Genomic DNA, 25,896 nt, shown 5'->3' with positions numbered 1-25,896 from the left:
CCCAGTGTGTGGATCAATGTGGAAAGTTGACTTCACTACAGCGCTTTCATCGGGGCCGAGGCTGTACTGGATCTGAGGAGGGAAGAGCAGAGAGCAGAGCAGACATTTAATAATTTATTCTGGGGAATGTTTTCATGGACTGAAAATAACATGGAGACACAGGCAACATTTACCTGGCCATGGTTTCCTTCATCGTCATCAGCGGCCGTGAGGATGGTGACGGTGGCGCCCACCTCGCTGTTCTCGGCCACCAGGGCTGTGTAGCCGGACTCAGAGAAGCGTGGAGGGCAGTCATTCACGTCCATCACCTGTTGGTCATTCCAGAACAAGACCCAACCAATTCAAAATCCATAAATTAAAATGTCTTTCTTTGACTGTCATTTCAGCCCAAAATCCAAACCGTAATCAACCATAAGGATAAGAGATCAAAACTTCATGCACTCTGCCATCATTCACATCCATCACCTGTTGGTCATGCCAGAGCAAGACCCAATCAGTTCAAGACCAATATATTAAAACGTCTTTCATTGACCCTCATTTCAGCCCATAATCCAAACCCTAATCAACAATACAGACAAGAGACCAAAACTTGCTGCTTCCTGCCATAAACTCACCACCACAGAGATGGTCATGTAGTCCACCGTGGGCGGCGTGGTCAGTGTACGGTTGGTGACGCTGATGTGATGTGTGCGTCGCCGCTCATGGTCCAGGGCCCTGTGCACCACCACCAGGCCAGTGGAGGTCACGGTGAAGGGCCCTGAACTCTCCCCAGACTCCCTCTCCTCACTGGCTGCCTTCATGCCCTCGTCCACCATGATCAGGTACTGCACTGACTGTGGCCCCGCCATCCACAGGGACGTGATCACATTGCCTGCCAACACAAGGCAAGACTTTGAGCATACAGAAGGTGGCTAGCTGGGGCCAGAATGTTATGAGGTGCAGATTGTGATGTGTGTGCTAGTATGTGTTATCTGAGGAAATGAGTGTATGATTTCCCAGTACTGTAATGTGTCTGTGTGTGTATTTACCTATTTGTATTTACTTATTTGTAGTATACATGGCCAGAGCTCAATCTCAGTCAGTCCTGTCTCCCACTCTATATTTGTCCAGAATTTCCTTCATTTTATGGACACTGCTTGCTTCAACAGCGTCTTTGCTAAGTCCATTCCATGTATTCACACTCCTGTATGGAAAACTGAACTTCTTTAGGTCTTTCAAACAAGTCCTCTTTCTCAGTTTCTTACTGTGTCCTCTTAGTTGCCTCCTCCCTTCAGTCTCGATTAAATCATTTCTATCCAACACTTCCATTCCACTTTGACCCGGAAATTTAATGCCTACGGAGAGCCAAAGTTGCAGTGAAACTCTAAAATATTTTTGTAAATTTTGTAGTTTTTTCATTCTGGAATGAATCTCATTGAATAAAAGTTGTAAAGAATCATCCGTAAAATTCAACTGTGAAATCAGATTATTATTTGGACAGACCGTTTAGCTGGAATTCCATGATTCCCAAAAAATTACAACTTCCGCTCCCACTCCTTTGAACTAGATACTGGTCCATCTTGAACATCACGTAAATCAGTGGAGGTGTCAAGACTACGCTCAGTACGCACACTACAAGTAGAAACTAAAGAAAGACCGCCAAAAAAGGACCGCTGAGGGAACAGAATTGCTCTACAGACGCCATGATGTGTAGGCAGGAACTGTAGACTACTTTTTGCACGGAATGGTGGTGGGGGACATCGCAGGAACAAAAAAGGTGCCAGTTAGTCACTCAGCATCGACAGAGACCTATAGTTACACGCGCCCTTCAAATTTTGGAAAGCTTCTAACTCTCCAGCGCTGGCGTCATGCTCGTTGCCCATGTCTGATAGAACTATATGATGCCAGCGGCATCATCGTCATTAAGGGGTTAATTAACATCTATTTCTACTTGAAAGTAGGTATACAGTCCCTGAAAGTCAAGATCAAGACCAAGATGGCCCATCGAACGTAGCATCCCCGTGTGATTAGTTCCTTCAGTAGCACAATGAAAGTTACCGCCTGCACACTCTGCAGTGAGTGAATTTACCAACCAACCCTTTTGTTTACCATTTCAAAGTCACAGCTGCTCGGGGTAAGAGCACTGTAATTCTTCACCCAACAGTGGAACACTTTGAACACAGAGAAGGGCACAAAGCAACATACGGTATCATAGTCATAATTGTAAGTAAGGTGGCCAAATGTGATACTGCATACACATTAAGTTCAGGGAAATTTTTTTTCTTTTCAAATATATCTTGCCAAATTATAGGTGTCTTATACGTCAGTGCGTCTTATATGGCAGGAAATACGGTATATATGTTTCTCCAAATATCTTATTTATGTGCTTCTCAAATGTTAGTGTATCTTGTATTATAATTCCTAAGTCTTTTTCTTCCTTCACTGTATCGATGATTGTCCCTCCCATCCTACACACTCCACTTGCTCTATTTTTACTCTTGCCCATTTTCATTGTGTGACAATTCTTTTCATTGAACTTCATTTCCCATTTTTTACTCCATTCATGTATCTCATTGGAATCTTCCTGTAGTTTATTACAATCATCATCTTCATCTCTTATTTTTCTAAGCAGTTTGGCGTCATCTGCAAACATACCCTTGTAACTCTTTACTTTTTCTGGCATATCATCTATAAATATTAAAAACATAATATTCGCTAACACTGACCCTTGTGGAACGTCACTTGTGACCGTTCTCCATTCTGATATCTCACCTTTCAACACGGTTCTCATTTCTTTGTTTGTCAGGTAATTTTTCATCCATAGTCATTTTTCTCCCAATCCTCCTCTATTTTCTAATTTCCACATCAGTCTCTTATCAAATGCCTGTGTGTGTGTGTGTGTGTGTGTGTGTGTGTGTGTGTGTGTGTGTGTGTGTGTGTGTGCCAAGTGATCTGCATATTGTTTCCTTCCTTGTATTTTCTTAAATAATATGCATTTTACCAGTGACTTTTTAATTTTATCTTATTTTTTTATGTGTGTGTGTGTGTGTGTGTGTGTGTGTGTGTGTGTGTGTGTCATATTACTGATAGCTGTGGGTGCTCACCGATGGGGGCGTCCTCCCTGATGAAGAACTGTGCATACTTCCTGGCGCAGTGCGGGGGGTTCTCATGAGGGGGCAGCAGGAAGATGGTGACGGGCACGTCGGAGTGGTGCTGGGGGGAGCCGCTGTCCTCGCCACGGATGAAAAACTGGTACACCTCATTTTCTGTAACATTTGGGAGTTCACTGATACTTATGGAACTAATGGAACAGTCTCTCTATATACGATAATCACTTGTGCATCCAAACTCACACTTTTTAGAGTAAAGGAAACAGCTCAAAAAAATAAATAAATAAATAAATAAATAAAAAAAAAAGGGGGGGAGGGGGGAGGGGGAGATACAAAAACATGGCAAAAAGATACAAAAAATTGAAAGTTTACTGCTACTTGTGGAACTTTTTTTTTTTACAGTAGAGAAAGCAGTAAAAAAAAAAAAAAAAAAAAAAAAAAAGACCACTACTTACTTGTGCATCCAAGCTCACTTTTCTTTACAGTAAAGAAGACAGCTCAAGATATAAAAATGGAAGATATGAAAATGCTCGCTGGCATAACTATCCTAACCCAGACACGCTCCGGACCGGCATCAGTAAAAAATATAAAAAAAAGCATGCGTAATTTTGGAGAGGTAGATGTAGTACTTGTGCGTGAAGATGACACAGCCTGGCAGAGCATTAGCAGACAGCAGGAAGTGTAAGGCGCCTCAGATCAGTATTATACACTTCTGACTCTCACATCAGGTATTTCCAAAGGCTGAGAAAGATTAACCCGGGAAGCAGCGGGGATCATGTTTCTTATTGGTCCCTCTTAGCGAGAAAATTGAGAAAAAATCATCTCTCACACAAACCATTTCATAATATATATCAATGCATTTGTGATCAGTTTATGTATCATCTATTTTGGGGGGTTTATATCATGGCACAAATTTGGCCCGTCGCTGCTACCAGGTTAACCCCTTGACTGCAGATTTCCTACCAGAAGACATCACCAAGCTACAGGAATGGAACAAAAAGTGGCTGCTACAATTCAATGAAGAAAAATGTAAAGTCATGCACCTTGGGAGGGGATATCCAGCATACCAATACCACATGGGAAACAAACACTCTACTACCCACAGGGAGTATATGCTACCAGGCTACCAGTGAAAGCCAAATCCGTGCCAATTGCAGCGGACGGGTTAATTGGATTCTAATGAGTAGCTTTGTAGGTCCAAGTTATAAAAGCTTCATCAATCTACCACTAGTATCCATGGAAACACCTAGGAATCCTACGAAAGCCTAGTCAAGTATGTGAGCTTGGGCACTGAAATGTATAAAAATATGGTCCTTAGGTTGTTGGAGGAAATGTTTTGAGGCAGCAGGAAATACTAAATGTTACAAAGGAAACTGATAACACAGAGGAAATGGAGATAGAAAATGAACAAGTTAGAGAAATAATAAGACTCAGAAGACTGACATACAAACTGTTACAAAGAAAAATTATGACTGAGAAAATAGAAATGGAAAATGAACATGTTAGGGAAATATTAAGACTCAGGTTCGACTCTGGTGACTCAACTCCGACTCTTCACCCATGACCGTGAGTAAGTGGATGAATTACCTCGGCTGTGGGTGGTCTGTGCCACGGTGACCTCGCCGGTGGTGGGGTTGACCAAGAGCTCCAGTGCCTCAGAACTGTTGGCTTCATACATGCGGTACCTCACTTCACTGTTTGCCCCTTCATCTGCGTCAATGGCCTCGACCTGTGATGGTGAGCATGGGGAAAGTATAACAAACGAGATCCATAGCTAGGTAAAGGTAATCTGGAACCACTGCATGTATTCTCAAACTATTCTTCACTATTAACTCCTTCATCTGCGTCACTGCCCTCTAACTAAAGAAGTGAGCAGGGAGAAAGTATAACAAACGAGATCTATAGCTAGGTAAGGGTAATCTGGAACCACTGCATGTATTCTCAAACTATTCTTCACTGTTAACTCCTTCATCTGTCTCACTGGCCTCTCTAACTGTGATGGTGGGCAGGGAGAAAGTATAACTGAAATCTGTAGTTAGGTAAGGGTAACATATGGAGCCACTGCCCGTATTCTCAGACTATTTTTCATTGTTTACTTCTTCATCTGCGTCACTGGTCTCTCTAACTGTAATGGTGGGCAGGTAGAAAGTATAACAACTGAAATCTATAGCTGGGTAAGGGTAACATGGAACCACTGCCCGTATTCTCAGAGCATTTTCCACTGTTTACTTGTTCACCTGCGTCACTGGCCCCAAACTGTGATGGCAAGCATGAAGAAAGTATAACAAACAAGATCTATAGCTAGGTAAGGGTAGTCTGGAACCACTGCATGTATTCTCAAACTATTCTTCACTATTAACTCCTTCATCTGCGTCACTGGCCTCTCTAACTGTGATGGAGAGGTCTAGGAACGATCGCCAGATGCTGAGTCGGCACAGTGTGAGTAGGGCCTAAAAGTCACTCAGTTGTCATGGTCCAGAGTTGGCACAGTGTGAACGGGGCCTAAAAGTCACTCAGTTGTCATGGTCCAGAGTTGGCACAGTGTGAACGGGGCCTAAAAGTCACTCAGTTGTCATGGTCCAGAGTTGGCACAGTGTGAACGGGGCCTAAAAGTCACTCAGTTGTCATGGTCCAGAGTTGGCACAATGTGAACAGGGGCCTAAAGTCACTCAGTTGTCATGTTCCAGAGTTGGCTCAGTGTGAACAGGGCATAATAGTCACTCAGTTGTCATGGTGCAGAGTTGGCACAGTGTGAACGGGGCCTAAAAGTCACTCAGTTGTCATGGTCCAGAGTTGGCACAGTGTGATCGGGGCCTAAAAGTCACTCAGTTGTCATGGTCCAGAGTTGGCACAGTGTGAACGGGGCCTAAAAGTCACTCAGTTGTCATGGTCCAGAGTTGGCACAGTGTGAGCGGGGCCTAAAAGTCACTCAGTTGTCATGGTCCAGAGTTGGCACAGTGTGAACGGGGCCTAACTCCTCCCTGCCCAGTGTTCCCCACCTTGAGAATGGTTGTCCTGGGAGCCACGTCAGTGTTGATGTTCGCCTGATACTCTGGCAACATGAAGACTGGTGGGTTGTCGTTCTTGTCACGGACCGTCACACGCACCGCCGTGAAGCTGGCCCGGCCCCCCTCGTCCATCACAGACACCTTGAGGCTGTGCATGGGCAGGGACTCCCGATCCAGAGGTGTCTCAGTGTATAGGTTGCCTGAGAAGGGGTGAAGTTTGTATGGTATAAATTGCAAAGATGAGGAAGCAGCTGAAGGGCATAGAAGAAAAGTGTAGCAAAAAAGCCCGCTAAATGCTGCTCCTAAAAAAAAAAAGATAAAAGTAACGAGTGGCCAAAAGAGAGGCCAATCTCGGGTTACATAGAGTCTCATTAATAAGGACGCATATGTGATTTTTCCGAGTCAAGACATATGGTAATTGTTTGGTAATCGTCGGCATTTTGTTAGGTTAGGGTAAGTTTAGAGTATCTTTCATTCAAAGCCTCACAACAGTATGCTCTAGTGATGTGGTTCCTTGAGGTTTAAAATGTAGGTAAATATACAAGCTATTGTAATGCTGTCTCAGGGAAAACTTCAATAAAATATGACTGGAAGAGCAGCATATTTTCCATTTTTTTTTTTATCTCCTTAACCTTTTATTGCTACCATTACTGTTACTACTATGACTACAACTTCTTTTACTACTCCTACTAATACTATCAACAACAACATTCATACATCAAACCTTCAAATGAAATCTCTTACTGCAGGAACCTAAAATTCAAAAGTATAGTACGAGCAAATTCAAAGGGCCGTATTACTAAACATTTTGTCTCCCAAGTTCACATATTTGGCAAGGCTTTCGTAGGAGTTTTGCACATTTCCAGGGGTAGTTTTAAGAACCCGGTGTTAGTTTGACCCTTCTTCTGTACCGTGAACCTAAAGAAACACTCATTAGAACCTGATTGATCCCCTCTTTGACCTTTAGGAAATAGTTGATGTGAGAAATGAAATTGTCTAAGAATACCAACCAATGTCTCTCTCTACCTTCTTTGTCCACGGTGAAGGCTCCCTCTGAAGTCTGGTGCAGGATGGTGTACTGCAGCTTGCCCAGGTCCCAGGCATCAAGGTCCGTGGCCACCAGGTTGATGACTAGCTGGCCAGGAGATGAATTTTCCTCCACGTAAGCTTCATATAGAGTGCGATTAAACCTGAGGAATATAAACAGACACTGAGGTTGTATGATGTATGATAGCTAGTGCAATGTAGTGTGTTCCAATGGTTGATGAGAAGGTTGAGGAGAAGAGTTTTCCTCCATGTAGGCATCTTAAAGAGTGTGATTAAACCCAAGGAGCATTAACAGACACTGAAGTTGTATGGGATCGCTAGATAGGATGTGTAAAAGGTAGTGCGATGTAGTGTGTTCAAATGGTTGATGAGAAGGTTGAGGAGAAGAGTTTTCTCCATGTAGTCTTCATAGTGTGATTAAACCCGAGGAGGATATACGGACACTGAGGTTGTACGGCACTGCTTGGTGGGATGTGTGGTAGGCAGTGCGATGTAGTGTGTTCCAATGGTTGATGAGGAGGTTAAGGAGAAGAGTCTTCCACCATGTAATATTTGTAAAGAGTGCGATTAAACCTGAGGAGTATAAACAGACACTGAGGTTGTATGGCACTGTTTGGTAGGATGTGTGGTAGGTAGTGCAATGTAGTGTGTTCCAATGGTTGATGAGAAGGTTAAGGAGAAGAGTTTTCCGCCATGTAAGATTTGTAGAGTGCGATTAAACCTGAGTATAAGCAGACACTGAGGTTGTACGGCACTGCTTGGTAGGTAGTGCAATGTAGTGTGTTCCAATGGTTGATGAGAAGGTTGAGAAGAATTTTCCTCCAGGTAAGCTCCGTAGAGAGAGGAGTATAAACAGACAGTGAGGTTGTATGGCACTGTTTGGTAGGAATAGGATATATGATAGGTATTGCAATGTTGTAGTATGTTCCAAAGACAGTGCTCATTTCCTGCTATAATGCCTAGGTAAGGTCTGGGTGTTTGTGGCTGACTGGGCTGCTTGAGGACTTTGCTGGCATTGCTTATTATACATGCTGTCTACCTATCAGTGCCTTACAAGGTGAGATGGGAGAGAACAATATGAAAACTTGAATATAGCTGACTGTCTTGGGCCTCCTTAAAATCTGCCACACTGAGAAGAAGATATATCCCTTGCTATCTTTTATTACTGTTTTCATATTGACTGCTCTTGTGAAAACTTAAAGGTAACTGACTGCCTTGACTCTTTAAAGGATGCCATATTGATATTTCTCTCACTGTCTTTTATAATTATTTTCATGCTGACTGACTGGTGTGATAACCTTAACCCGTCTGCTGAGATTGGCACGGGTTTGGCCTTCACTGGTAGCCTGGTAACATATACTCCCAGGTCTTTCTCTGCCTCTGTGGTGGATAGTGGAGTGTTCCCATGTGGTATTGGTATGCTGGATATCCCCTCCCAAGGTGCATGACTTTACATTTTTCTTCATTGAATTGTAGCAGCCACTTTGTGTTCCATTCCTGTAGCTTAGTGATGTCTTCTGGTAGGAAATCCGCAGTCAAGGGGTTAAGATAATTGAGTGTTTTCAACCTCTTTGGACTCTGTCACAGTGATATTTCCCTTGCTGTCCTTTATCAATGCTTTCATGCCAACTGACTGGTGTGAAAACCTTAAGATAAAAGACTTTCGGTTGACCTTTTTGACTGTCTCATATATCGTAAAAAAGATGACGTTAATGTTAGCGGCTTCATAAATTGCCATCACAGCCTCAAAAACTGCCATCACAGCCTTAAACACGGCCATCACAGCCTTAAACACGGCCATCACAGCCTTAAACACGGCCATCACAGCCTTAAACACGGCCATCACAGCCTTAAACACGGCCATCACAGCCTTAAACACGGCCATCACAGCCTTAAACACGGCCATCACAGCCTTAAACACGGCCATCACAGCCTTAAACACGGCCATCACAGCCTTAAACACGGCCATCACAGCCTTAAACACGGCCATCACAGCCTTAAACACGGCCATCACAGCCTTAAACACGGCCATCACACTCAAACACGGCCATCACAGCCTTAAACACGCCATCACAGCCTTAAACACGGCCATCACAGCATTTGTACCCAAAGACCATACTAAAAGGTTACCTCGGCGCGTGGTGGTTGGAGGCCAGCCCCGAGACGTGCAGGCCGGTGAAGGCCGCGTGCACCCCGTCACTCACAGACAGGTTCAGGGTGAGGGAGGCCACGTCCTTGAGCTTGTGTGGGGCCGTCACCGTCAACACACCTGGGGAAAAAGATCCACCTTTCAATAGTTAAAATTCACCATTCTCAAGCCAACACATTCCATCTCCTCTTCCTGCACCACTCTGGTCACTGCAGGAGCAAACAATCGTGCCTTCAACCCTTCATCAAAACAACGGCTTTTCTTTCCAACACGTATCCCTGAAAATGTCTAAAAATTTTCCTCCAAACTTCAAGCTTCCTTAACCCTTAAATGACAGGTATTGTTTTCACTAAATGGTCCCTGGATACGGGTAAAAACAGCTGCTATTTTGTTGTTGTTTATTCACATTGTATGAAGCGTCTTAACTCCCTGAAGACAGCAGTGAAATCTAAATTGCGATGCGTTGTGTAATAGTCACGCTGGAGCACTTGCTGGGCTAGAGTGCAGCACAGATAATGAAATTACACCATCACTCTCTAGGTCACTCTCACTACTGCATGCTTTCACTATTTTTATTTATTTACATCTTATAGTGCAATTAAGTACAAGTAGGCTATGTCGATGAGCGGGCCTGTCACTACTCACAATGTTTTCGTCACTGTTATCCTTGTACTCAGAATGATCTTCACTCTCTATCCTGTCCTGTGTTTCCCAGTGTTTTCTTATCTTACGGTTCCAGGGCTGCTCAGTGAGGGCTAATGATCTTATTTCAAATATACGAGGGTCAGATAATTATGCTGGCAGACACCTCGGCAAGTCACAGAACCCGCCAAATTTGATCTAAACATTCAAATTAGTGGCGCGAAAGAGTCTGATTAAATGAATGATGGCCGTCTGTGCGGACCGAGCCGGGTTTGATTAAATAAACGATGGCCATTGTTGAAGGTTTAAGTCTAGTCATCTGTACGCGTACATGAACCTTACCAGTCAGCTGATCCATTTTGAAGATGGCGTCTCGGTCTCCCGAGTGAATGGCATAACTGAGCGGCGTGACCTGACCAGCGTCTGGGTCAGTGGCAGACACCGAGGTGACCACATGGCCGGGCTGGGCCTCGGCCGACACGCGGCAGGAGTAGCTGTCCTGGCGCCACGCTGGAGGGTTGTCGTTGAAGTCCACAACTGTAGGCAAAGAAAACATCTGGCCAGGCTTAACAAAACACGACTATAGGGTCGGTGTGGTCTGAGGCTTCCACCCTTCACATCAACTATTTCCAAAGGCCAAAATGGAGCTAAGTCGGTTTCCTAGGAGTGTTTTTCAGGTTCGAGGCACAGAAAAGGGTCGACTATTATCGGGGTCATAAAACTACCCATGGAAATAACCACAACTCCTATGCAAGCCTAGTCAAACATGAGCGCTTGGGTGCTGCAATGTTTAAGAATATGACCCTAGATATACTGTAGTTACTGTTGTCCACTTGTTCTGCCCCCTCCTACATGCGTGTCCTGCCCAGAGTTGGCAGGATGTTAATCAAATATTTATAATCGAAAAAGTGGTTTTCTATATTCATATTTTTCTATTACTTAATTTACTGTCTGGATGCATACCAAGGTTGAGAACCCACTCTAAAACCAGCTGGTGTGGGAATATACCTTCTTTGTCAGCCATAACGTTCAGTACCTCAAGCATATGGAAACTTCATGCATACAACTTGCCTTTGGCCCAACTAGTCTGGCTATATAAGTGTTTACTGTCTACATGTAATTTACCGTCAATAACCACTGTGGCGGTGGAGGAGAGCTGGGGTATGCCTGAGTCCGTGGCCAGCACAGTCAGCACGTGTTGAGCCTCAGTCTCTGCATCCAGCTCCTTGGTGAGTGTGACGGCACCGTCCAGGCACGCACCTCAAAGCTGCCACACTCCATGACACACGAGTAGCGCACTGAACTGCCCGGCCCGTGTCCACGTCACTTGCCGAGACCTGTACAAGGCAGAGGGTGAAGGTGTCTTGACAATGCAAAAAGAATTCAAACTTTTGATTTTCGATCAGCTTATCAAACTTATGCATAAGATCAAGTTTTGATTGATTAACAATGAAATGTTAATAGGCATTGAATGGGAATCAATATTTATACATGAGTTAATTGTCAAATTTTCATATTAAAAAAATTGGAAAAACCTGTAATATTTGCTGAAGTAATTTACCTGCAGCACCACGTGGCCTGGTGACGCAGCCTCCGACACGTCTCCCTTGAAGACGGAACGGCTGAACTCCGGCGGGTTGTCATTGACGTCCGTGACTGCGACTGTGACGTGGGTGTCCGTGTGGCCCCCGGTGAAGGGGTCCCGCGCCCGCACCGTCAGGTTGTGGCTGGCGGAGGCCTCGTAGTCCAGCAGGGCAGTGGTCTGGACGACGCCTGGACACAGGGCGACACCATTACCTTTGTGTGCTAAGACCAGTGAGGGAAGCAGTGCTGGACCAGTAAATGCCAACATACTCAGACTAAACACCTCACCAGTACCATATAAAAACTGTTTTATATAACAAGGTTCATGCAAGTGCATGGAGGGAAAAATGAAAAAAATGTGTTGGCAGGGATAATGAATAATGCAAACACACACACACACACACACACACACACACACACACACACACACACACACACACACACACACACACACACACACACACACACACACACACACACACACACACATCTTATGAACATCATGAGAAATGTCTGTGTACATGTTTTCTAGTGATAAGTTGTCAAGGCAGGCAGGGAAACAGAAGGCAGCAACCACTTCATGTACTTATGATCAACAAAACTGGCAGACATTCATTAAGTGTCATGTCAAAGTGTTAATGGTTCAATAATGTATCCAGAGTGCATAAGAACATAAGAACATAAGAACGTAAGGAGTCTGCAAGAGGCCGGTTGGCCTATACAAGGCAGCTCCTGTACACTCAACCCCACCTTACCTCACCATCCATTGCTTTATCTAACCTCTTCTTGAATGTATCTATGGTATTGGCACCCACAACATGGCTCCCAAGCCTGTTCCATTCGTCCACCACTCTATTAGTGAACCAATTCTTGCCTATGTCTTTGTTGAATCTGAATTTGTCTAACTTAAAACCATTGCCACGCGTCCTACCTTGGCTCTTTTACTTTCAAAATCCTATTGACATCCCCTTTATTAAAGCCCTTCATCCATTTATAGACTTCGATCAAGTCTCCTCGCAACCTTCGCCTTTCTAGAGAGTGTAGATTTAAATGCTTCAGCCTGTCTTCATAAGGCAAGTTTCTCTTCACCTGAATCATCTTTGTCATCCTCCTATGAACAGATTCTAACATCTTGATATCCATTCTATAGTAGGGGGACCAGAACTGAACTGCATAATCGAGATGAGGTCTAACTAGTGCTAAGTAAAGTTTGAGGATGACTTCAGCTAGCGCTCCTATTGCTTACGCTCCTTGAGATGAAACCCAGTACTCTGTTGGCCCGATTTTTAGCCTGAATGCATTGAGCCCTAGGACGGAGGTCTGCGCTCTAGTCTAGGATAATTCCTGACCGCCAGATGACGGCTCTAGTCTCACTCCGCGTTGTAAACTCGTAGAAATAGCATCCGTGCGCTCGTGTCATGTTTTCAGCACTACAGTGTGTTTTCAGCACTACAGTGTGAGTTCTTTGTGCTTTAACAATGTCCCCCAGAAAGATGGTTAAAAGGCACGGTGCTGCAAAGAAAACAGGAACGGTGGCTACTATGCTCGCAACAGGAACGGAGGGCGAGCCTCGGCATATTGCATGCTCTCCTGGACGTGACAGACTCCCGTTCACACTCCATCTCGGACGATACGTCGGGTTAGCTTCACGTTGGTGGTCGCAAAGTCACTTACAACAAGTCAAGTCACTCTGCCTTCAAAACTGCGACCAGTACGCGCAGGGGCGGTTTGGGGCGGAGCAGCGGGATGACGTCACTTGATTCCAAATACCCGCCAGTTCACGAGTGACTAAAATTGCGGCCGGGTATGCACTTTGGATGTGCATGTTTGCCTTCTTTCACCGCGCGTTCAGGCAAGTCACTGATGAAAATATATGCCTTTTTATTATGCTATGCGTGACTGTAAATCAATGCCTACAAACGGTGGTGTGGGGTGTGAGGGGGGCGGGGGGGATGTTGAAGTGTTTGATTTAAATTAGTCCGCCTTCCTTCGTTTTCTCTAAATCCTATATTCTACATTCTCTGGTTTGGCACCAAGCAGCGTCACGCATAAGCCACGCCTCTGCCGTGTCTCCTCCCACAAAGCTGCGTATGACTTGACTTAATATAAGTGACTTTGGGTGGTCGAACGTAGTTCCGGTGCCTCGAGAATAGGGAGACTGCGGCTACTAAACCCCCGGGCGAAGCCTACCCCTCGGGCGTAGCTAGCGGTTGCAGGAGTCTCCGTAACAACCGTAACACATTGATTTGAGTTCCATATTATTAATCATCGCTATTTTTTAGAAAAAAATTACTTAATTCTGTTAAAAATAACATGTAAAATGATTAAATAAATATTTTTTGGAGATATGGGACGCATTAGGGGATTTACATTAATTCAATGGGGAAATTCGTTTTGGTTTACGAGCGTTTCGGTGTGTGAACAATATTCCGGAACTAATTAAACTCGTAAACCGATGTTATATATATATATATATATATATATATATATATATATATATATATATATATATATATATATATATATATATATATATATATATATATATATATATATATATATATATATATATATATATATATATATATATATATATATATATATATATATATATATATATATATATATATATATATATATATATATATATATATATATATATATATATATATATATATATATATATATATATATATATATATATATATATATATATATATATATATATATATATATATATATATATATATATATATATATATATATATATATATATATATATATATATATATATATATATATATATATATATATAGCAAGCGTCTGGCTGCCCGAAACACAGGCGGGTAAGCTGAGGAGTTTCTGATTGCAAGGGTTTGCACTTCATGGCGGGAACACATCAACCAGGAACATGATCAGGCATGTTTAGGACACACACTGCATCTAAATGAATCATAATCACTGATATTACAAGGCAACGATGAAGCACAAATGTGTAGCATGAAAGGAATCTCTCTCTCTCTCTCTCTCTCTCTCTCTCTCTCTCTCTCTCTCTCTCTCTCTCTCTCTCTCTCTCTCTCTCTCTCTCTCTCTCTCTCTCTCTCTCTCTCTCTCTCTCTCTCTCTCTCTCTCTCTCTCTCTCTCTCTCTCTCTCACCTTTTATTTGGTTATTATCAAATTTTCCTCCTACTGATGACAATTTTTTTCTGTTCCTTAAATTATCCACATATTGGTGTTTAACTATTACTCCAGAAATACGCGGTCATGCTTTATAAGGCTTCTCGTGCAGTAATTTCTGAAAATTATGTACAAAGAAAAATTAAATCCATCCACCTCAACCATCCACCTCAGGCCCTTTAAACATAAGCCTGTGCTCCGCCCCTGGCCCGGCACACGACTCAGAGCTGTCACAGTGCCCGGGAGGAAGGCTTCATCATAAATATTTACACTGAACAAGTAGGACAAAACGGGAAGATAAAACAAATACTTACATTCAAGATCCACTGCATTGCCACCTGGGAAAGCAGACAAACCTTTCATGAAGCAAAGTACGGAGGTTCAGGGATGACAAAGAGATACATTTTTTTTTCATGATGTATGAGTAAGGACAAGCAGGTGGGTGAAGGGAAGATGCAAGGGTAATGGACATGTTACAGGAGGGAGGCAGTTGGGTGGTTTGTGTGTACTTAGATCTGGACGAGGCATTAGACAAAATACTACCACAAGACTAATATGAAAGCAGGAGAATATATAAGGACTGACAGGGAGAATAGCAGAGTAGACAAAAGACTTTCTGAGAGACCGACAGATGAGGAAAGTAATCTACGACAATATGTCAGGGTGGAGGGAAGGAATAAGTGGAGTTTCCCAGGGCACAGTGCTGGCACCCATTGTGTTAAGGACATGGTGGAAGGGATGGGCAGATATACAAGCCTGTTTGCGATGATACAAAGATCACAAAATAAATGGAAGCTGAGGATTGTGAAAGTCCGCAGGGTGATCATGACAGGATTTATCAGAGGAACCAGGAGTAGACGGTGAAATTTAATGAAGTTATTGGAAATGGGTGACTGAACTGAAAGGCTGCCATGGGATTACTCAATGAGAACTGACAATAAAAAAAAAGGAGGAGGAGAAAGGCATGGAATAATTTGTCACCTGAAAGAAAGTTTGGAAAGTTTCGTTTAGTCGGCGCAACATCTGCATGCGGTCATATGCCAGAGAGAGACAGAAGGGGAAGGAATTATAGGAGAAAGGAACAGATCCCAGGAGACGGGACACAACCCCCGATTAATACCTGGTACCCATTCACTGCTGGGTGGACAGGGGCGTAGGGTATCGGAAACGCCGCCCAAATTTTTCCATTCTGCCCGGGAATCGAACCCAAGCTCTCTCGGTTGTGAGCCGAGTGTGCTAACCACTGCACCACGAGGCCCCCTGTCACCTGAAAGACACATTAACGAGAGACAGCCTTGGGAGCAGCTGAAAACACTAGACTGGCATTTCACTACACAGACTAAGAGATGATGAAGAAACTAAGCTGATCAGGTTGGAACATGTGGCAGTAGTACGGTCCCCACATAAAAATAAACATATAAACAAAAACAACAACAACAAAAAAAAAAAAACAGCAATCAAGTTTGTCCCTTTCCCATGGAGGAGGAAGAAAGCTTCTGTCAGTGGCAGATAATTTTGCAAGGTCACAGTTATTAGCAGCTGGGAAACTCGTGTTACTGGTTGCACTACTCATTGACACTCATGTTAAGGCCAATCACAATGAAGTGCTCCAAGGTATGGTGGAACAACTATGATTTATAAGAGTTAGCAAGTGTCCAACAGTTCTCACTCTGGACGGCTGGCACGCCGGGTCTCCCTCTGCCTCTCACCTTACCTACACACCTCTCAAGCTCATGTGTTAGTAAGATTTCAGTGGTGGTGTAACTCTAAGATCAACAAGGCATGTGTCATCACTAATACTGGTGTGCTCTGGGCAAGGTGAGCCACTGCCACTAAAGGCCTTGCTGCTGCCTGCCATGGTGCCCCCACCTGTGGAATAGTCGAGGCCGAACAGCTCCTCGGTGTTGCCGGCCACAATGGTGTACATGATGGGCTCCCCGGAAGGGCTAGCGGCCTCCACCCTTACAACGGGCGTGCCCTTGGCGGCGTTCTCTGGCACGGCTGCCTCGTACCGTGCGGCGGTGAACATTGGCCCTTCAGAAGACACCACCCTGGGGACCCGTGACGGGCAGGTTAACATCTTCAACACAAGAAGAACCCTGAGGCTAACAGGCCTGACCCAAGGCAAGGTGGTCCTGGCTGCGTGACTCACCTTATGAGGACATGGGCCTGTGAGCTGAGGGGAGGCTTTCCCCCGTCGTAGGCAGCAACGGTGAGGCTGTAGGTCTTGTCGGCCGCCATCAGGGTCTGCTTCAGGGAAATTTCACCCGTCTTCTTATTCACGGCGAAGAGCTCACCGCTGCCTCGCACCAGCTCGTAGCGGACACTTCCGAACTCCCCAGAGTCAGCGTCTATTGCCTGCACCTTGGTAATAGGACCATCTCATAATCAACAAATACATAACTTTGGGAGTCACTGCAAAGGTTCACTGCTTGATCATGGAGGAACCTACTACTTTATGGAGAGCACAAGTTATGCCCGGCATGTGTCTGACAAAAAAGATCTGCTTGGGCTCTTATGCTCACCTTAGTGACCACGTGGCTGCGCGGAGACACGGTGGACACCAGGGCGTGGAAGGGCTGGTTGAGGAACACCGGCTCGTTGTCATTCACGTCCATCACCGCCACGTGGACCAGCACATGGGCCACGTTTGCTGTGCCCTCAATGTCCTGCGCCTGAACCACAAGAGGATGAACAGCAGTAAGACAAAAGCAAATACAAGTAGATGCAACAGAGGTCTGAGGGCCAATGCATAAGATGAATGGGGAGAATGATCAATGTCCTCTGAGCCAAACAAGTTTCATGTTATTTAAGGTCCCATGCTGCAAGTCTTAAAATTTGCTGATTTCCAGGTAAGGGTTTATGATTAGTAAAAAACAAAAGATGATGATATTATAGTGCACTGAGTCTTGGTAATAACAGTCCAGTACAAGAACACTGAGGTCATAATAATTGCGCTGGCCCCGGACTCACCTCCACCACCAGCGTGTAGTGGTCCTCTGCCTCCCGGTCAAAGGACTTGCCGGTGGTCTTGATGACGCCAGCAAATTTCAAATTTAATGTTTGAGTTGAGAATTGAGTAGCGGACGTGATGGTTGAGCGGCTGACCCTTCACTCCCAGGGCAGCAACATTCATCTCCTTAGTGGAGTTCTCAATGACGTTGGCCCAGTACTGGTCCTGAGTGAAGACCAGAGTAGACAGCGGCGCTTCATCAATTATAATCTCTGCTGTTGCCGTGGACGAGGCGGCCCCGTCGCTGGCCTGGAGGGTGAGGTTGTACTGAGGCTTGAGGCTGTACTGGTCCTGGACCTTGACACACTTGTTCACGTTGTCAAACACAAAGTTTTCTCTGTCGTCACCGGCAGCGATGGAATATGAAATATCGGTGATATCATTCACATCCACGTGGTGGCGTGGCTGCTCCTCCCGGCCCAGGCAGAACACCCTCACACCAGGGTAGGTTGGCAGGTAGAGGACGGCTGAGTAGTGGGTCTTGGGAAGGCCATTGGGGCAGCCTTCACCTCCCTCACCGTGATGAAGACTGGGGCGGGCGCCACACTCCCGCCGGGGCTGCCCCGTCCGTGGCCACACACTCAGCCTCACCGTGGTGCCGGCCACTGTGTCCAGGCTGCCAGACACCCACACAGCTCCTGAAGGGTGTGGAGGATGAGGTACAGTTAGTGTTCCTTGTCTTCAGGAGTGGTGGACAGCTAACATGTCTAGAAAAAAAAATAGCCTCTCACAGTGAGTCTATAACTCTAGGATAACAGCATCAGCCTTGGCTATGTGTGTGTGTGTGTGTGTGTGTGTGTGGGTGTGTGTGTGTGTATATTTATATCTATATTTATATATATATATATATATATATATATATATATATATAGATATATATATATATACATATATATATATATATATATATATATATATTGCCTGCTGCTGTTTTCCTACTTTCTTTTGACACACACACACACACACACACACACACACACACACACACACACACACACACACACACAGCTACAGAGATTTGCTATAAAGAGGATGAAAACTGAAAATACTTTGTAATCTTAATTAACAAAGGAGGAAAGAATAATGAAGAGTAAAGTCTGTGCAGCAGGACAACATAAAGGGCGAACCATTTATTCGGCAAATTTAGATGAACAGTAAAAACAAAGTATCACTTGGAGGCAGTGAGGGAAGAAACAGTGTGTGGCTGAACCCTTCCTGTGGCAGGCAGCATAAACCAGAATTGGGTGGTAATGTTCCTGGCTGCAGGAGGAACGTTGATTAGTGAGGGAATGGGACGTTTATCTCCCCGCGTGCCTGTATTCACTCAGCAGAGTGCCTTTAATTAAACAATCCCAAACGTTCACCTGTGTGTCGGTTGATTGAAAACAACTTTGTGATGTCCTTCTCCACGATGGTGTAGGTCACTCTGCCGTTGTAGCCTTGGTCACGGTCCCGGGCGGTCACCGTGAGCTGGCTGGGGCTGGCCTAGGCGTGGGCGTGGGCGGCCAGCACGGGGGCGCCGCGGCCGGCGGTCTGCAGGACGCTGCCGTGGTATGAAAATCGCTCCCACTCCGGCCACCAGTCGTTCTCGTCGAGGACCGTCACGCCCAGCCACGTGCTGCGGGACACCCCGGCCTGGGGGAGGGTTAGGGGGCGCGTCACCATGGCAGAACACCAGTGCTGAAACCCACTTTTTTGTGTGCTGCCTGTAGCGCTCTTTACCGAAGTCGCTGAAGTGACGGTTGATTGAAGATCAGGACAGCATGTGGGTAATATCTTATCTGAGGCTGTGTTTATAAGGAGTGGCAGAAATGCTTCAGATAAGATCGACATTAGTGGTGAAAAGAGAAGTCAAGTTTCCCTAGACTAGATATTCTAGATTCACAGACTATGAATTGCCTTTTTTTGGTAATGGCTTGACGTCTAGGCCTATACACATTTCTCTGGGCCAAACTACTCTGTCTGGATCTAGATCGCTGAGTACCTGTGATTTCTCCCCCTGAAAAGAATATCCTCCTTGTAATGAACATTTGTTGAGTGTTTTCCTCGCGTACCAGGCGGGGCAGGGACTCACCAGGTTGGTGGCCGTGATGGTCAGGTTGTACCAGGAGGTGGTTTCGTAGTCCAGGGGCGTGGCCACGCTGACCACCCCCGAGGCGGGGCTGATGACGAAGGCGCTGTGTTCATTCCCGCCCGTCAGCGAGTAGTGGAGGGCCGACGGTGAGGACGCCGTGACGCGCGCCAGGGCCGTGCCCACCGCCACCCACTCCCCGACCTCCTCCACGTGCGGCTTATTGCCCTGCCAGGAGGGCGGCGAGCTCTGCGAGGCGGTCACCATGACCCGGACCGGCACCGAGGCGGCGCGGGCCTGCGCGGCGTGGTCCGTGGCCCGCACCAGCAGCAGGTACTCCGGGGGCTGGGCGTCGGCCAGGGTTCGGGTGAGGCTGATCACGCCGAGGGCAGTGTCAATGTTGAAGATTCCTCCAGCATTACCTGAGGGACAGGGAAAAGCAACGAATAACCCCGAGTGCAGGGAAACAAACAAACACATAGGACCAATTACGGTTAGCAGTATCTACCTCATCATGTCTTCACTCATTTGGTAATCTGTCGCTCACGAGGTGGGCAAAACTTTTGAGGACACTGAACAGCCAAGCTCCTGTTTCTGTCTTCAGAATCAGTACATCGCTCTTCCTCACCCGCTCACCCAAACCACCTGTCTACCTTGAGCAGCTCACCCAAACATGTCTCGGCAGCACTCATCCACACCTTCCACTATCACGCACTTACTGTTACCATAATACCTACTCCATTATCCTTCAACTGTTTCGCGCAGCTTCCTCGAATACAACCTTAAGTACATCATTCACACTTCGCCATTCTACATTCTCATTCGTACCTTCCAATATGAAGCACTCGTTCACCATTTAACTCATTATTCTCTCAACGTTTCCATGCAGGTTTCCCTAAAACAACTAAATTTTTCTCTCTTTCCTCGCATATCAACCATTCCATTTACACTCAAAACGGCACTCAATCATTCCTGTTCCCTGCTCCATTCAACACGATGGGCCGCAGACGCTTCCCTGCTCATTAGAATTAGACTGATCTCCCTTCTGGATAGTGTTGATGAGGCGAAAGTGTCGTAGAAGATCAACCTTTGACGCATGCTGGTTAGGGTAAATGCCCCTATCAGCACTCTTTATGCGCGGGAAGTTAATTTCTAATACAAAAACTCAGCATTTAGTCGTTAATCGCACTTCACCGCAGAGTGGGCAGGGCATTTAGCCGGAGACGCTGCCCCGCCGGGTTTGGGCTCCCTCCCGCAGCGGAAGCAAAGTGGCCAGAAAAATAGAGCTCAGTGCAGGGTGAAGTATATAAGTGTACGCAGTGAAGTAACCAAGAGTGCGTCGGGAAGTATCTAAGCTCCACAGTTGGTGTTATAAGACACTTTCGCTTCTCACATCAACTATTTCTGAAGGTCAAAGAGGGGATCAATTGGGTTCTATTGAGTGTTTTCTAAAGTTCACGGCACAGATGAAGGGTCAAACTACCACCAGGGCCATTAAACTACCCCTGGAAATGTCCTAAACTCATACGAAAGCCTTGTCAAATATGTGTACTTGGGCGACGAAATGTTTTAAAATATAACCCGAAGTGTCAAGAAGTACCAAGGAGGACCTAAGCAGCGATACAAAGCGGAACAGCTCAAAAGAAGAAGGTAACAGGCAAGGTGGCTCGTTACTGCGGTGCTCATTCCCGGCGAAGCTTCAGTCTGCCCAAACCTACTCGTACGCGCTGAACACACTCCCTTGGCATATTCTTCGCCGACATTGCAGACAGCCTATTACTGTAGTTTTATTCTTACTCTCACCCCCTACGAACTGAACCACATACGATTTAGATCAACGAGGGAAAAAAAAAACACTCTTGTTATACCAGAGACTTGAACATCACTTACCCGACACATCCTTGAGTCATCCAGTGAGTACCAATAACTTCTGCAGAGGTTACGCCACTATTACATCTATCTTCAAGCTCACAAGGGATCCATATAAACTATTGTCCTTCCTGAAGTGATTGCTGCGCCCATCTACCACACACAAAGCCATATTAACCCCAAAAAATCGAGATACTACACGGGCACTCTCCCTCTCCACGGCCACAAGCAGACTCCTCTCAAGTTCTCAATAGGGGTGGGCAGGTACCGGTACCAGTACCGGTACTGACGGTACCAGCTATACGTTACGGTACCGGTACCAGACTGCTCGGTACCGGTATCGATACAGACCAGTCGCTCATGATGCCCCTCATTTCTTCCTCGCACGAGTGAGAGGCTGAGACGGGGTGCCTGAGTGGATATCTCGGTGATATGGATATTCTCTCTCTCTCTCTCTCTCTCTCTCTCTCTCTCTCTCTCTCTCTCTCTCTCTCTCTCTGAATGAAGTAAATATTATTCTTTTCGATAAAGAAATAAGCATATATAGTTATTATGGATGGAATCATAGTTTAATAACAATAACAGTATATATATATATATATATATATATATATATATATATATATATATATATATATATATATATATATATATATATATATATATATATATATATATATATATATATATATATATATATATATATAGCGTATCAAATAGAATTCAACGGTACTATAGTCTGTTCACTATAAACGGTAACATATCACACTTTTTCCGTCGACAATGATTTCCGTATTTTTTCATCATCCGCATGAACTTATCGCATGAATTTGTCAGACGATCAGGATCGTTTCCGCCTGCAAATTTCCGCCTTTGTTTACATTTCCAAGACCAAGACCGAGACTTTCCGCGTGGCTTCAACCTGTCTCAAACGCTCTCCTGCAGTGACAGCCTTCCTCATCCTGGTGTCATTTCTGGCAATAAGAGGTGTCACTAACTCCAGAAGTCTGTGGTACTGGCTTTTGTCCAACCTGATCCAATTCTTCAGAGTCTCATGATCCTCTAAACTCACTCTTTAACAGCCTGTGGTACACATCTCTTTCTCTTTCCCGACGAGCCAACCATGAGCGCATCCATGCACGCTTTTGGCTTGTTTAGCTCGTCTAAGTCTCACAATACACAGTATTAGGTTCAGAGCAGCGTATCTTTGCCGCAGCGTGGACTCCATGTTTGTTTACACTCCTTGGTCTGTGCCGACGGAAAGTTTCAGACGAAACACAGTTTGTGTGTGACAGGCTGCAGCCAAGATATCGACGATTTTCAGAAAACGACGGAAAAGTTGACGGAAAAAGTGCTAGTGTGACACCGCCTTAAGCTAGATTCCTGGCGCCTAGGCAGGTTAGTAAGCTTGTAGCTGATTGGCTGCTCCGCTCTCCCGCTAACACTCATGTCGGACCACATCTTGCATGCTCAGGTGAGACATGTTTCTTTATTATATGCCATAGCTCAACTCATAGAGCTAGCCAGTTTTGGTTGACACCATCAGACTCAGCAGTGACTGTAGAATCAAGATGTATTTTAAAAACTCGACAAGACAAATAAGAAAATGGTATTACGATGAGTTGAACCGTGAAGATGTTAAAAAAATGTTTATAACATGTTTTACTTATGCTCACTGTTTTCAACAGTTGTTCATTGACTGCAGAAATATATTATTACATTACGTAGGAAAATTTCTCGTGAACACGATAGTGTGATCAGAATGCAGTTAAAGCTCTACGTATTGAAAACACAGAGTTATTTATAGCAACATTTCACTCGCCCCAACCATCACGGCGCTCGAGACACCCTGTATGATGATGTTAAAAAAATGAGTGTCGCGAGCGCCATGATGGTTGGGGCGAGTGACATGTTGCTATAAACAACCCTGTGTTTTCAATATGTGGAGCTTCATCTGCATTCTGATCACACTATCGTGTTCATGAGAGATTTTCCTACGTCATGTAATAATATATTTCTGCAGTCAATGAACAACTGTTGAAAACAGTGAGTATAAGTAAAACATGTTATAAACATTTTTTTAACATCTTCACGGTTCAACTCATCGTAATACCATTTTCTTATTTGTTTTGTCGAGTTTTTAAAATACATCTTGATTCTACAGTCAGTGCTGAGTCTGATGGTGTCAAGCAAAACTGGCTAGCTCGTATATGAGTTGAACTATGACTATGAGTTGAACTATGTCTCACTTAAGCATGCAAGATGTAGTCCGACATGAGTGTTAGCGGGAGAGCGGAGCAGCCAATCAACTGCAAGCTGACCAACCTGCCTAGGCGCCAGAATCTAGCTTAAGTGAACAGACTCTTAGTTCCGGTAATTGTTGGAATCTTAGTGACGCGCTCGGCGGAGCGCGGCTCGCCAGTCGCCATGCGGTATGGGCCCTGTGGAGACGATAACGGCCAATACCATACGGCAGCCTCTAAACCTTCCTCTTCTCTTCCTTAAACGGTGTCCCTTTCTGCCGGATACTATGGTGATCTCGCCCTTCCTCCGTTAGGGCTCATTCCGGAGTTGGGTTGGTAGCCTCTGTAAACATCTCTACACGGAAATATTGATAATTGAAGCATTTTACATATATTAGTGTAATCATACATATTTTTCAATGTATAATCACGAAAAAATGGCTGATTGAAAGGCAAATATAGGTATAATTGTGAACATAGCGTGAGTGATAGGTTGGCATCCTTGCGCGGCCCTGTGTTTCCACCAGGCCTACTAGAGGGAGGCCCAGGGGATTGGGAGTGACGTCAGCACCCCTGGTTTCCACCTCTCCACGCACACAGCCAGGAGTCCACATGTGCCCGGCGTTATCACTTCTCTGCCCCTCGCTACCATCCCGTCAAGCAAGGGCCGTTAGAAAAGTGCTTGAGCCCCATCGGGCTATAGGAAAGACTACCTAGCTCCTGAGTTGACCAAGGAGGCGTGTTGACACGGCAACTCGGCAAGGGTTAAAATCACGATACAACCCTAGTCTTAAACAACATTTTAAATAATTTATTTAAAAACTTTGCAGATTCATATTAGATCAAATACGTTTTATTATAATTCCTGGATTGGTCGACATTTATTACTATATTAATGAGAGAAATGCAGAACTGACGCATCAAATATGCGAAGGGCAAACGAAGATGTGCCTATCTCGCTCTGACCCTTGCCAGATTCCAAATAATTTCACCCTCAACACCTTTCCTTTGTTTACGGTGCGGGCTGCTCGGAAGATTATGGTATGAGAAATTGACCGAAGAGCTTCTATAGTCGAGGAGGCTGCCTTTATGGTACGGCGCCGTAAGCCTTGAATGTTGTGCTCGGTGCTGAGTCACTGCCTCGCTGGACCGTCTTCCCAAGTTCCTGCACCATTTTCTCCCTGCTTTTCTTTCCATCATAGCTCCCGTCTCCATTATTCTATCATTGACGATTCTTATTGATGATTCTTCATGTCCGAATCTTTTTAGGATACTAATATATATTGTTATTGTTATTAGACTATGAGTACATCCATAATAACTACGTATACATATGCTATTATTTTTATCGAAAAAAATATTCACTTCATTCAGGGAGAGAGAGAGAGAGAGAGAGAGAGAGAGAGAGAGAGAGAGAGAGAGAGAGAGAGAGAGAGAGAGAGAGAGAGAGAGAGAGAGAGAGAGAGAGAGAGAGAGAGAGAGAGAGAGTTTTCTTTACAGAAAATTTATATATTAATTTCATCAGACGGCAATAGGATAAAAAAAAAAATGTGTACCGGTACCGAGAAATCAAGATAGCCCATGTCCAGTGATTTGATTACGCTCATAAACTGGAAAGAGGTCATTATAAAGGTCAGTAGGTTTGATAGGCAGGATCTTTTGTTATGGAAGCCATGTTAGAGTCCTCAATTAATGAGTGGCTTTCTAAGGTAAACTCACAATTTGATCTAATTATGCTCAAGTAGCTTACTCCACAACTGAAGCTGGACTTGAATGTGCCTATAATTACCTGATAATTTTTTGTCTTCTTAAAATCGGTGTCACGTTAGCCTTTTCTAATCCGAAGGGACGATTCCTGTTGCAAGCGAGGGACATATTGAATACGGTTGTGAGGGAGGAGAGTATTTGCTCTTTTGTTTCTTTAAGCAGTGTAGGATATACTTTTGTCAGGTCCAGGACTTTTTTATTTGTTTTAAGTGATTCTTTCGAGGCTTTTAAGGACTT

The 25,896-nt window shown here is 44.7% G+C and overlaps 2 protein-coding genes across 3 annotated transcripts in view; both read right to left on the bottom strand.

The window, feature by feature from the left end:
• The window catches only part of LOC126987663 (protocadherin Fat 1-like), a 43,398-nt gene extending 24,458 nt beyond the window's left edge, over positions 1 to 18,940 (bottom strand). The window contains exons 1-11 of the mRNA XM_050844790.1: positions 18,882 to 18,940; positions 17,870 to 18,325; positions 17,670 to 17,805; positions 17,222 to 17,371; positions 16,849 to 17,060; positions 16,566 to 16,747; positions 11,514 to 11,708; positions 11,061 to 11,195; positions 10,278 to 10,472; positions 9,275 to 9,413; positions 7,124 to 7,287 (exon numbers count right to left, since the gene is read on the bottom strand). Of these exons, the coding sequence (XP_050700747.1) occupies positions 7,124 to 7,287; positions 9,275 to 9,413; positions 10,278 to 10,472; positions 11,061 to 11,195; positions 11,514 to 11,708; positions 16,566 to 16,747; positions 16,849 to 17,060; positions 17,222 to 17,371; positions 17,670 to 17,805; positions 17,870 to 18,325; positions 18,882 to 18,940 (2,023 nt within the window). The remainder of the gene's footprint in view (positions 1 to 7,123; positions 7,288 to 9,274; positions 9,414 to 10,277; positions 10,473 to 11,060; positions 11,196 to 11,513; positions 11,709 to 16,565; positions 16,748 to 16,848; positions 17,061 to 17,221; positions 17,372 to 17,669; positions 17,806 to 17,869; positions 18,326 to 18,881) is intronic.
• Positions 18,292 to 20,628, bottom strand: LOC126987647 (fat-like cadherin-related tumor suppressor homolog). 2 transcript variants are annotated; one of them, XR_007741068.1, is made up of 3 exons: positions 19,784 to 20,628; positions 19,074 to 19,344; positions 18,292 to 18,347 (listed from the first exon to the last, which is right to left on the bottom strand). XR_007741068.1 is itself a non-coding variant. In XM_050844772.1 (2 exons), the coding sequence occupies exons 1-2, from the start codon at positions 20,258 to 20,260 to the stop codon at positions 19,195 to 19,197; spliced, it is 627 nt and encodes a 208-aa protein (XP_050700729.1). In that variant the 5' UTR covers positions 20,261 to 20,628; the 3' UTR covers positions 18,826 to 19,194. The 2 variants fall into 2 exon arrangements, 1 of the variants encoding a protein (XP_050700729.1); XM_050844772.1 differs by lacking the exon at positions 18,292 to 18,347 and having other exon boundaries at positions 18,826 to 19,344.
• Positions 20,629 to 25,896: the final 5,268 nt, after the last annotated feature.

The sequence above is a fragment of the Eriocheir sinensis genome, chromosome 66 (genome assembly GCF_024679095.1).
Source record: "Eriocheir sinensis breed Jianghai 21 chromosome 66, ASM2467909v1, whole genome shotgun sequence".
NCBI lineage: Eukaryota > Metazoa > Arthropoda > Malacostraca > Decapoda > Varunidae > Eriocheir > Eriocheir sinensis.
This window is presented reverse-complemented; position numbering and strand designations above follow the sequence as displayed.

What these genes read in the sequence shown, in the direction of transcription:
- LOC126987647 (XM_050844772.1), bottom strand. Translation starts at nt 20,260, where the DNA reads ATGTGTTTGTTTGTTTCCCTGCACTCGGGGTTATTCGTTGCTTTTCCC. An exon ending in CCATCACGGCCACCAACCTG is followed by an intron (nt 19,345 to 19,783) that starts GTGAGTCCCTGC and finishes ACCCTCCCCCAG; the next exon opens with GCCGGGGTGTCCCGCAGCAC.